The sequence below is a fragment of the Rhipicephalus sanguineus genome, chromosome 5 (genome assembly GCF_013339695.2).
Source record: "Rhipicephalus sanguineus isolate Rsan-2018 chromosome 5, BIME_Rsan_1.4, whole genome shotgun sequence".
Lineage (NCBI taxonomy): Eukaryota > Metazoa > Arthropoda > Arachnida > Ixodida > Ixodidae > Rhipicephalus > Rhipicephalus sanguineus.
In genome coordinates, this window is record NC_051180.1 from 66,927,572 (window position 1) to 66,940,401 (window position 12,830).

The 12,830-nt window shown below is 49.8% G+C and overlaps 1 protein-coding gene and 1 long non-coding RNA gene across 2 annotated transcripts; one reads left to right on the forward strand and one right to left on the reverse strand.

Moving 5' to 3' along the window:
* The first annotated feature begins 2,097 nt into the window (after positions 1 to 2,097).
* LOC125758735 (uncharacterized) lies at positions 2,098 to 2,785 on the forward strand. The gene is made up of 2 exons (XR_007416367.1): positions 2,098 to 2,404; positions 2,440 to 2,785. It is a non-coding gene; the product is annotated as an uncharacterized LOC125758735 (long non-coding RNA).
* Positions 2,786 to 3,277: 492 nt separating this feature from the next.
* On the reverse strand, positions 3,278 to 5,597 carry LOC125758604 (uncharacterized). The gene is made up of 3 exons (XM_049415959.1): positions 5,585 to 5,597; positions 4,542 to 4,734; positions 3,278 to 3,560 (listed from the first exon to the last, which is right to left on the reverse strand). The coding sequence occupies exons 1-3, from the start codon at positions 5,595 to 5,597 to the stop codon at positions 3,350 to 3,352; spliced, it is 417 nt and encodes a 138-aa protein (XP_049271916.1). The 3' UTR covers positions 3,278 to 3,349.
* Positions 5,598 to 12,830: the final 7,233 nt, after the last annotated feature.

The following is a 12,830-nucleotide window of genomic DNA, read 5'->3' on the forward strand; positions in this document are numbered from 1 at the left end:
ATATGCCTCTATCCTTTGTCAGCAAAGCGCTGTTACTAATCGTGCGAGCGACGTTTCAATCATTCGAGGACGCGTCTGCTCCACGCCTTTCGTGGAACGAACGCTTTCCACGCCGTCCTTCGCCAGGGTGTTGGTTTCATAGCCAGCGCTGCGCCGCTTGTTTTCGTACGTTTGTTGATAGGTGGCAGCACACTGCAAGCGATTTGCTCGTTGACCGATCTGAGAGCGAAATCGCGAAATGTTCTCCGCGCCCAGACGTCTCTGTAATTGTACACGTGGTGACGCGGAGTGGTCGAAGTTGTTCGGCGGAGGAAATTCTTCAGATTGCTTTCAGCAGTGATGTTGAAAGAAACCATCTTGACGACGAGGATTTTTCACTGGACGTAGAAGACTGTGAAGTCACCGAGAGTGACAGTGACGGTGAACGATCAGCTGCTAACTCACGAGGAGCGAGTTGCACTTCACGTCCCCTCGTGCGTTAATGTTCTTTCACGCTCGTAAGTCACTTTGATTGTATTTAATGTATAATATCCTTGAGCGAGATCAAAATAAAAGCATAGTTCCTCTTGTGCATTGCATGTATCAATTATTGTGGATATTATGGAGCGCCGCATGCCGCCAACACGCTCGAGCTCGACAAGAGAAGCGAAATGGTTAGAGCGTCGGAACGTGCAGTCACAGCCACAATCCACGCCTCTCGGCTAACTTCTTCGACGTTGCGAAAAGGATACGTGTGCATTCTTTTCGATATTCGTGTTTCGATCGTGCTGATCGAGCCTGCAACATGCGAGTGAAGTGAATTGCACACGGCTAGGGTCTCAGCATGGCTGTGACACAACTTCACAAGCGCTACTGAATGGGAAGTTAAATGCTTGTGTTCCGTTGAAGACGTAACTCCGCGTTCCCGACTGCACAAGTATAGCCTCCCAACGGCTAATAGAGGGGGGTGCAGTAGCTAGTCTTTTTTCCCCTTTGTCGCGTAACATGGCTCATCTCACAACGGTGATGTTGTGCTTCATCGTCATGAGTGCTCCGAGCTCAAAACTATTCGGGCTCCCGTTCACAGCAGCATTTTAACTGCATGACGGAATGATGGGAGTTTCTGAACGAGTGGTGTGCTGCGGCAGTGACGACTGCACAATGTGAACAAATTTTAACATGTGAAGCCAATCGCTGAGGGTTTCATGGGCCAAAGTCAGAATGTTTTACGGCGCTTGAGGCATACGCAACCAAACTACGCAAGAAGTCCGTGTCATCATTTCGAAAGCGAAGTTGTGAAGAGCTTGACAGTGCGGAAATAACATAATCTCGTTTAAAATAAACATGCACTCGTTTTTGAACCGGGATAGTGGTGAAAGTATTAACGAAAGGCCTGCTGAATGACGTTAGTGTTAGTTTTATCCACCCTGCCCTAACCACGTGGCACCATTGGCCTTTGTCGTGTTTTAGATATTCGTCCTGTCTAATTATTTGAAACTTCGAATACTATCTATTCGAAAGTCGAATCAAGTTGTTCGATTCGAATTCGAAACTCGAATATTTGCACAGCCTTAAGAATTTCCCAACATAAGTTTGCTTACAGTCTATTGATATCATACATAGATAAGTTTGAACACAGCCCTTGCATTCATGTTGCAGGACCCAGATGGCACTAAAAAAAGTAAACAGAAGCCGCTGGTTGCATGGCATTAGTGCATGCTTGGATGGTAAGCAATATTGTCTGCAGGAGCATGGCAATCACACTAAAAGAAATAAATGACTGCGTAGTTTTTTTATGTAATTTTATGCATTAATGAGAATTCACATTTTGCACATTCTTTTTCAGACGGTGTGGATACCGAAGACGCTCGCCCTTCGAGTTATTACATCGTCTTTTATACATGTCTGATGGTGCTCTTGACCCTCTGCCCAGGGGCGTAGCCAAGGGGGGGGGGGGGGTTGGGGGGTTCAAACCCCCCCCCCCCTCCGAAATTTTTCAGTTTTGCTTGCGTATATAGGCACGCACACCTACAAACGCACGCACGAACATACATAAAGTATGGTTGAACCCCCCCCCCCCCCGAAAAAAATTTCGAGTGCCCTAACGCACACACGTACACGTGGTGATGTCAACCTCTTGTTGGCGACAAGCCAAAGGGGAACATTGACTTGGCCACAGCATTGCTGTTTTCTAGATTGAGTGTTGCCTCCAGCCTATGAATGATGCTTTTCATGGGTCTCCAAGCAGTCATTGAGCAGTCTTTCTTTTGAAGTAAGGCATGTTGTTGGTATAGTTGGTTCATAAATTTAGAAGAACGTTTAAACTGCACGAGGAAGACGACACGTTAGAAACATATAACACGTACACACATGAAGTGCAGACTTTCAAGTGTGTTTATTTCTTGAAGGTAGAACATTCATAAGAGTTAACAGAGAGCAATTGCACTGATAATCTAACAGGCTGCGAAAATGTGGCAAGACCACAGGCGCGTTACAATTCCGGAAGGGTTCATCTTAGAGTGACCATCTAAGAAATTTATTTCCTTTTTGTCTTTTTTTGCGATGAAGAAGCCTTGATGACATCTTTCTGTTCTCGTTTTTGCATTAGAAAGGAATTTAGTTTTTCCAGCTGAGGAAAACAGCTCGTGTTGTCGCAGTTCTTGCATTGTAAGGCAAGATTACTGTCCGAGCCAGTGCGCATGGATTGCTTGTGTTCCTGCGCGCATTCATTGAAGCAGCGGCCGGTTTGACCAATATACGACCGACCACAGGACAAAGGAATTTATTAAATAATATTTGACATGCATTTGGTGTACTCATTCTTGTGGTCCTTTGTGCACGAGCCTTGCTCATTTTTCCTTTAGTCAGCAGAGGGCACACTTTTTAAAGTTTGCATGAGACTAAAAACACAACGCAAATTCCGTACCTTTCTGCTACCTTTTGGATGTGTGATAGGCAATGCAAATGTGGCATAATTTAAGGTGGTTGTTGAATCAAGGGTTGCTGTTTCCTTTCTGTAGATTTTATTTTCTGAAGTAGGCTTTCAGAAGTGCTGCGGATTATGTGATCTGGGTAACCGGTGGACAGCAGGTACACAAGCTGACTGTTGAAACTGGCTACAGCTGTGTGTGCACAGGATTTCTGCAGGGTTGAGAGGAAGCTAGACATGATGCCACGCTTCATAAGTTTGGAGTTTGCGCTCTTGTAATGCAACATACTTTACTTAGACCTTGGGTTGTACGAGCAGCAAACGAGGGTGTCGGTGAAAGGCAGTTTAAAATCTAGAAACTTGGTGCTCTTGTTATGCAACAGACTTTTGTTAGACCTTGGGTTGTACGACCAGCAAACGAGGGTGTCGGTGAAATGCAGTTTAAAATCTAGAAACTTGGTGCAGTTGATCTTGGTCAACAAACTGTTCGACGTACGGAGCACAGCGATGTTTAGACACGAGGTGGAACTCCGGGTTCTCTGTGACGCATCCTTCAGGCTGCGCAGCAGTGACAGGGTCTTCCATCTCTCGATAGCAGAGGCACTCCTCCTCGCTGAAGTTGTCGAGTACCACGCAATGTTTGCGGTCGCACCTGAAACAGCACCAAACAAGCGCTGAAAAATTTCACGTTAAGCTGCGTTCATAAGATAGTGCACGCAATACATAGTTGCTGGAGGCGCCTTTTTGCATAAGGTATCGTCGGTCGGGAGCTGCGCATGCACGACAAGGTAACAGGGATCGTTCGGTCGAGGTGGAGCCCGATTAAGATCTAATTCCTTGATGAAAATTTGAATAGCTTCATTCTTCACTTACTCGCGCAAACACACAGGGACAATAAGAGACTTACGAGGACAGGCGAGACCTAACAACTGATTTATTTTTCGGAATACACACATATTTAACAGCCCACTGTTCTGCTCGAACAGGTTAAAAACACCAAAAACACGAAACGCACACACTGCATCACATGAGCACACCTTAACGTACTGATATCAGCGCCAACTCTTTCGCAAGAAAAGCAATCGTAAGTCTCTTCTTGTCCGTGTGTGTTTGCGCGAGTAAGTGAAGAATGAATTTGTTCCAACTAGGCCGAATCGCAGTTTTGTTTAAATAGCTTCCTTGCGGTGTCAATCGTAAAATAAGTTCTATCCTGGTCCGGGTGAGTTGGTGTCGTTTCACGTACAATACAGGAGTCGCAAGGCGCGCTTATGACAGTTATCGAGTTCAATCGGAATCGATTTTTTACCGCTCCCGGTTGCGGTCCCTATGGCGGCTCGAATGCGATCGAAAGTGCACCGTGTGACCAAACATTCAGCGCGGATGGCGCATTCGTAGACACGACGGCGTAGACACCGCTGCGGACTGGGCTCAAGTGAGATCGCCCTGATACTGCATAAATAAGAAGCCGCAGGAAAGATTGCACAGCGCACGCGGACGGTATTCTGGCCCTAGAGGTAAACCCTCGCTTCGTCGCGTTGACGCACCATCCTACTTCCGAGGCACCTAGCAGAAGCACCATTTCTTTTTCCTGAACGGAAAAAATACGTGGGCAGTTAAACGCTTTAGCACTTACCATTCAGTACGGGTGAGTCGCGAATGAAGCTCTTCACCGACGACGTCGCTTCGCTGACTGGCCGCCTCGCCTTCCGTCGACGAAAACGAGGCTTCGCTCTCCGACGGCGTGCGCTGAAACACTAGCCACGCGAGCTCGAAGAAGTATATCGCGCTCCATTTGGCTGAAGTCGCTGAAATGTAAACCCATTTCCCTTACGAGGTCTTCGTTGCAAGGTTCAGCGGGTTTAATCTGCACCACTATCCATCGCACAGCCATGATGACGGAAAACACGCAAGCAGCGGAAGCCATATGGCGGAAGCAGCCGGCCTACGCATGCTGTGACGTTTCATGGCGCCCTCTGATTCGCTGAGAGCAATGAACGCAGTGACGACACAGCTCCAGCGCCAAATTTCAGGAGAGTGAAATTGAGGAGGAGATATTTGGTCTTTCATTACGAATTTCTCCACTAATAAGTCATCTTTTTGCACCGAACAAAAACCTACACGCATTCTCGAATACCCATCTTTCGTCCCGTATTAACTTCATGTTGCTCTTTAGTGTCCCTTTAAGGCTCTGTTATTGGGGGCGACGAGTTACGGAGTCGCCCTCTATCGGACGCGCCTCAATTGCGTGCTAGGCAGGATACCACCGGCGCGCTCCCCATAGGTTTTGCTGTCGGCGCTCTAACAAACACCTAGCTGAAGCTCTCCGGGATATTTCTGTACCTATTTTCGAAACGAAATACGTTCTTTACTGTCAAAATAATAATTTTCGACCAAAATAAAGCACAAGATACTACATAGTCGCTGTCTCTTAGCAGAAAACGGAGCGCCCACGATGATTGAAATGTTTCGTTTTTTTCAGTCTGAAGTCGTGTATACGTCAATGTCATTTGACCAGTTGCATATTGATGGGTCTACTCAGCGAGCAAGTGCCACTGCTTCTGTTTCTTATTTAAGGGCACTCGTTTCATTTGGTGCTCACAAAAGCGTGAGGAAATGCGATGCCTTTTTTTAATACTCTCATTAATTACCGTGCTATTTGCATTCCAGTGAACTTACCGTTCTCTGCCATTATGACGTCACCATGATGTTACATAACGTAACCTGACATGATGACGTATTCACACGACACGGTCACTTCGCACTGCCTCCGTGGTCGGTGGGCCGATCACGGAGGTAGTGCAAAACCGCGTTAGGTGCAGAAAGCTTTTGGAGAGGGGCGGGGAGAATCAATACATTGACTGACAACAAGAAGAAGAAGATGGCTTTCGCATTCCAGTTATCTAAGAAAAAGACTTCTTGATATCTCATTCGCTAACCTGGTGCTGAACTTCACAATTGACAATGTGCTTACCTTCGGTGCTTCAACTCTGGGCTTCAGCTATCGGAGTGCGTTTCATGCCGTGTGTAGATACCTTCACGAAACAAAACGAATACGACTTTAAATTCCCACTTGTACAAGTATCATTAAAATGGAAAGAAAAAAAAGGTTTTAATATTATTTTCATTATTATTAGGCTTCTTATTATTATTATTCTAATTCCTATTCGGGACAACGATTAAAGGGTCTGATCTGAATGTTTGAAAAACGATTATTGCACTCTTTCGTTGTTGCGTACGTTTATTTATTTATTATCTATTTATTTATTTATTTATTTATTTATTTATTTATTTATTTATTTATTTTGAAGTGAAGAGAGGACGACGAAGAAACACACGAGCAAGCTAGCAAGCAAGAAAGCCGCAGTGTCAATAGTAGCAGGGGACTCCAGCTCGCGCTTGCCCAGATTTTGACTGCTTGACGCCCGCCGCTCTCCGACGCCCTACTCTAGATGCCTGTTGACATTCCCTGAAGACGCGTCAATAAACCACGTCACATTTGGTGGAGGTACGTGGATTCCCAGTACCAACCTGGACCTTCGCTCCCGGAAACTCCCCCCGGTTCGTGACCAAATTGCCACCATGGTCGGTTCGTGACCACATTACCACCTCTCCAGTCGGGACCTTCGGCAGTCCAAGTCACCTGCGGCACCGTGTATCGCCAGCGAGATCCACCCATCTCTACCGGCTCAGGTGACTCGGACGTGGAAGAATGGCTCTCGAAATACGAACGTGTGAGTGCCAGCAACAAATGGGACGACCAAATGAAGCTTGGTTACGTCCAGTTATACCTTGCGGACATCGCCCAGCTGTGGTATAACAACCACGAGAGCGACATTCCCACTTGGTCCGTCTTTAAGACTTCCATTACGGACGTCTTCGGTCGGCCATCGGCTCGCAAGCTTCGGGCAGAGCAGCGCTTGCGTCAACGCGCGCAGCAACCCGGCGAGAACTTCACGGGCTACATTGAGGATGTGCTGAACCTCTGCAACCGCGTGAACTCTACCATGACCGAACAGGATAAGATCAAGCACATCCTGAAGGGCATCGAGGACGATGCTTTTCAAATGCTCCTCGCAAGGAATCCCACCACAGTCGCTGCACTCGTCTCCTTGTGTCAGAGCTTTGACGAGTTGCGTCGGCAGCGCTCGATCGCGAGCCCAGCCCTCACGACGACCGACAAGCTATCGAGCTTACACGTTACTGCTCGCCCTGCCGATCAGCAGCCGCTGCTATCCACCATCAAGGAGTTTATCCGCGAAGAGGTAGCGCGTCAGCTTTTACTACTACCTCTCACGAACGAGCCGGTGCAGACTTTGGCCCCTGACCTTCAACACGTCATTCGGACCCAAATTGCTGAGCACCTACCACCATCTATACCCCAACAACCACTCGTCACTGCGCCGCTCACTTACGCAGCTGTCGCTACTCGGCCCCCTCAGCAGCCTATGCCGTATACCCGACCTGGGATGCCAACCCCTGCGATGCCAACCCCTGCGATGCCGACCCCTGCTTCGCCGCTGACCACGACTTCTTCGCCGCTTCACTACGCGGGGCCCTCGCCTTCGTTTTTCCGCCCTCAAGACGTGTGGCGAACGCCGGACAACAGGCCCATCTGCTTCGCCTGTGGTGTCGCTGGACACGTCTCTCGCCACTGCCGCCGTTGCCCACCTTCTTTCTTCGACACCGTGGCCACACCTGATCCCTCGTCGTCACGCACACTACCTAGGTACGCCGCTGATAATCGACCATCCTTCTCCAATCGTCGATCATCATCTCCTCGACGACGCTCTCTGTCACCCATGCGTCGTCGCTCAGCTACAGAGGAGGGAAACTGATTGCTGCAGTTCCGGAGGCAAGAGCCGCATGCAAGCCGAACTGCCCAAGGCCTCCATGTGTTTCGCCGCCAAATAATATAGAGGTCGATGTCGAAGGAACCGCCGCCGTTGCGCTTATTGACACAGGGGCCGCCGTTTCCATCATCTCTGAGACACTGTGCCGCAAGATAAAGAAGTTGACGACGTCGCTATCAGGACTAATGCTCCGTACTGCCAGCTCACAGTGCAATGCGCCGTCAGCTGTCTGCACTGTGCGAGTCACCATACAAGTTGCACTTTACGTGATCGAGTTCTTCGTGCTACCGTCCTGCTCCCACGACATTATTCTCGGTTGGGACTTCCTATCGAGTCATAGCGCCATCGTAGACTGTTCTCGTGCAGAATTAGCTCTTATGCCGCTGCAGACCTCTCTTTCGTCGGACTCTCCCCACAAATTAGTCGTCGCTGAGGACACAGATATACCCACAAACACGTGGACCCTTGTAGCACTGACCTGTACGACCGCACCGGACGGAACAGCACTGTTTGCCCCGTCGGACGTATTTCTCCGTCGTCGCGGCTTACGACTGCCCTTTGCAGTACTATCGATTAATTCTGGCGCTACGACAATGCTCGTTGCCAACTCGCTGACGTCCGCCGTTACCTTGCTTCGCGGGGAATCTTTGGGGCACGTACAAGACGTCGACCTCTTGCGTTCCCTGGACTTCTCTGAGGACCAACACCAGCTTCAGCTGAACGCCATGACGTCACCTGTTCCCAACTCTTCGGCCCCAGATAATTTCCGCCCTTCAATTGCCGACGATCTACCGCCATCGCATCGCAGCCAACTCCTCGCCCTTCTGCAAGACTTCCGATCGTCCTTCGATTGTGCCCAGCCAACCTTGGGCCGCATGACGAGCTTCACACACCACATCGACACCGGTTCACATGCTCTCTTACGCCAATGACCCTATCGAGTTTCCGCGGCAGAACGGCAAATTATCAACGAACAAGTCGACGACATGCTTAAACGCGCAGTGATTCAGCCGTTCCAGAGCCCCTGGTCCTCTCCTGTCGTACTTGTGCGCAAGAAGGATGGATCAATAGGGTTCTGCGTTGACTATCGCCGCCTCAATAAGATTACTCGAAAGGATGTGTACCCATTGCCACGCATCGATGACGCTCTCGATTGCTTACAAGGAGCAGAATATTTTTCGTCTTTAGATTTACGCTCGGGTTATTGGCAAGTACTGATTGATGTCACCGATCGTGCGAAGACTGTTTTCGTCACTCCTGATGGACTCTACGAGCTTAACGTCATGCCGTTCAGATTGTGCAACGCCCCAGCTACCTTCGAACGAAGGATGGACAACATCCTTCGCGGCTACAAGTGGAACAACTGCCTTTGCTACCTCGACGACATCGTAGCCTTTTCTAGGGATTTCCCTACTCACCTTGTCCGCCTACGTGAGATTTTGACGTGCCTCACCTCAGCTGGTCTTCAACTCAACATCAAAAAGTGTCATTTTGCGGCGCGCCAGTTGACGATACTGGGTCACGTCGTCTGCAAGGAAGGCGTTCTTCCCGACCCAGAGAAACTCCGGGCCGTTGCCGAATACCCCAAGCCCACTTGCATGAAAACGCTTCGAAGTTTCATTGGGCTGTGTTCGTATTTTCGCCGATTTGTCCGTGACTTTGCTTCCATCATCGCCCCTGTTACTAATCTTTTGACAACTTCTAATGGCCTGTCTGCTTGGTCAAGAGAGTGCGACACATCTTTCGAAACGCTACGGCGCTTACTGACATCGCCTCCAATACTTCGGCACTTTGACCCTCATGCGCCAACGGAAATCCATACTGACGCCAGCGGCGCCGGCCTTAGTGCAGTACTGGCTCAAAAGAAACCGGGATACGAAGAATACGTCGTCGCTTACACGAGTCGAACTCTCAAGGAAGCTGAGTTCAATTATTCGGTTACTGAGAAGTAATGCCTTGCCATAATTTGCGCTTTGGCTAAGTTTCGCCCGTACCTCTATGGCCGCCCTTTCGATGTCGTCACGGACCACCATGCTCTATGTTGGCTCTCATCGCTGAAAGATCCGTCGGGACGCCTCGGTGGTTGGGCGCTTCGGTTGCAAGAGTACGACATTCGTGTTGTGTACCGATCAGGCCGCAAACACTCTGATGCTGATGCGCTCTCCCGCTCACCGCTAGCGTCCTACACAGCTTCTCCATCAGATTCTTGTTGCCAATCGACGTCGCAGACATCTCGTTGGAGCAACGCAAGGATGCGTGGGTTTGCCACATGCTCGACTTTCTGGCTGATCCATCAGCTTACCCCGCTTCAAGAACTCTTCGTCGCCAAGCGCCCCATTTCGCTATTCGAGATGGTCTCCTCTATTGGCGGAATTACGCGTCTGATGGTCGGAGGTGGCTCCTGGTGATACCTCGCCACATGCGCATGGAAATGTACGCTGCTTTTCACACCGACCCGCAAAACGCTCACGCCGGCGTTCTCAGGACCTACAACCGCCTGCGTCAGCGATACTATTGACGCGGACTGTATTCACTTGTGTGCAAGTATATCCGCCTTGTACCGCCTGTCAGCGACGAAAGGCTCCACCCCAACGACCAGCCGGTACACTTCAGCCTCTCCCGTGCCCGACGCGTCCGTTTTACCGCGTTGGTATTGATTTATACGGCACGCTTCCCTCGACCACTTCTGGGAACAGATAGATTATTGTCGGCGTAGACCACCTCAAGCGTTACGCAGAGACTGCAGCTTTGGCCACAGCAACAGCCATAGAAGTTGCGTTTTTCATTCTACGCAACATTCTACGCAACTTCGTCCTGCGCCACGGCGCCCCGCGCGAACTTTTGAGCGACAGAGGACGTGTTTTTCTGTCCGAAGCTATTGAAGCATTGCTCGTTCAGTGCAATATCGTTCACCGCATGACGACCGCATATCATCCACAAACCAATGGCCTAACCGAAAGATTTATTCGCACTCTCGGTGATACGCTGACGATGTACACCGCATCCGACCAGACCAACTGGGACACCGTTCTTCCTTTCGTGACATACGCGTACAACACTGCTACGCAAGCCACCACAGGATTCTCACCGTTCTTTCTTTTATACGGACGAGAGCCATCATGCATGCTGGACACCATGCTTCCTTACACACCTGACGCATGTGAGTACAACCCAATTTCCGACTTTGCCAGGTACGCAGAAGATTGCCGACAGTTGGCCCGTTCATTTACGACAGAAGACCAAGGTCGCCAGAAGCTTAGGCGCGACGACGACGGACCTCTTGCTGCTTTCAAGGCAGGTGCTCTCGTCTGGCTTTGGATACCGCCGAACACTCCTGGACTTTCCTCCAAGTTGCTAGCCCGATACCACGGCCCCTACCGCATTCTTGCTCAGACTTCTCCCGTCAATTACGAGGTGGAGCCCTTGACACCATCTGACGACTTGCGCCGTCTCGCATCAAGCCATATTATGATCCCGCTATCTTGTCAACGCCTTAAAGGGGTCATGAATCACTTTCTCAAGTGATGATCTAATGACCTCAGTATCGGAATTTACTGCCTCCCGAATCGATTGCCGCAAAAATTTCTCGAATCTGTCAAGAATGAGCGGAGTTACGGGGGTCTGGCGCACGCTCTCAGCGCTTTCTCTTTTCTCGTGCCGACGAGCGCACTGGAAGCTAGACAGCGAGGGATGGCACGGGGGTAAGAAGTTACGTAAGCGCGCGTCATGAAACGCGATCGCTCTCCCGCTGTGATTCGCATGCGCGGGTGCGGCTACCGTGTAAAGTTAGCACACTGAGGAGTGCGGCGCGGGCAAGTGGCGGCACCCCGTGGCAACAAGCGCATCTCATCCGGCTATCGCCCAATAAGCATGCTATGTCTATTGCGACGTAAACTGGCAGATCCACGATGTCAACGTGCACACGCCCCGCCCACCGACGAGAGTGAGAACCGGCCTCTGTTTGAAAAGAGGGCGCCTGAGGAAACGGCAACTTCGCGCTCCGCTTGTGGCCTTTACGCGGCGCGCACGACTAATATTTTGCAGAGCAGTTCAGAGCCGTGTCAGCTTTCCGAGGATTTGTTTTTTCAACAAGCCCAAGGGGTGCTTCATGACCACTTTAAGTCGCCAGGATGGCTCCGCTATTCCCCGGGGGCCAATGTAGTGAAGAGAGGACGACGAAGAAACACACGAGCAAAGCTAGCAAGCAAGCAAGCAAGCCGCAGTGTCAAGATTAGCAGGGGACTCCAGCTCGCGCTTGCCCAGATTTTGGCGGCTTGACGCCCGCCGCTCTCCGACGCCCTACTCTAGACGCCTGTTGACATTCCCTGAAGACGCGTCAATAAACCACATCACAATTTATTTATTTAATTTATTTATTTATTTATTTATTTATTTATTTATTTATTTATTTATTTATTCTTTTTTATTGCCATCAACATTCAATACTAAAAATACTTTTAAAAATTTCATAAGATGAATTCTTGGCCAATCCCCCGGAGTGGGTATGAGCCATGCAGTAGAGGATACAACTACTCCAGTCATCTTGGGGGAATGCATAAAAGACCCTGTAAGTTTTTTTTTTATTCCAGCGTATCTAAACAATGACCTAAGTATATGCAGCCAATTTGGACGCTGAGCACGGGGCTGACGATCAAGAGGTCGCACGGGAAGGTTTTGAGACGGTATCGCACCAGGTAAAAGGTAGCGCATTTTCCATCCCGCGGGAGATAAGTCCCACTAGCCTGCGGGAAGCGCGCGCGAACGATCGTCTTAGTGCGCGCTTGCTGATACTCACCGAACATCGCAGCCCCGACGCAGTAGCGAAAGTCTTCGTCGCGGAAATGCTTCTTGCACACACGACTCGTAGCTAGTGGCTGCTTGCCGGTTTTTAGCTTCACAACCCACGCTTTACGCAGTTTCATGTCCCGCGGGTACCAACGCAGGCTGACACCGGGCTACGTTGCGTAAGTGCGGCACCGTGGCACCGATCAGTAGAGCAGCATGTTCGTCGCCTTCAGGGGCAGCCACTCCTATTAAGACGGTTTCAATTGTGTTCAATATGAGAGAAATCC

Coding starts and splice junctions, on each gene's coding strand:
- LOC125758604 (XM_049415959.1), bottom strand. Junction 3,561..4,541: donor CGACTCACCCGTACTGAATG/GTAAGTGCTAAA, acceptor GTGCTGTTTCAG/GTGCGACCGCAAACATTGCG.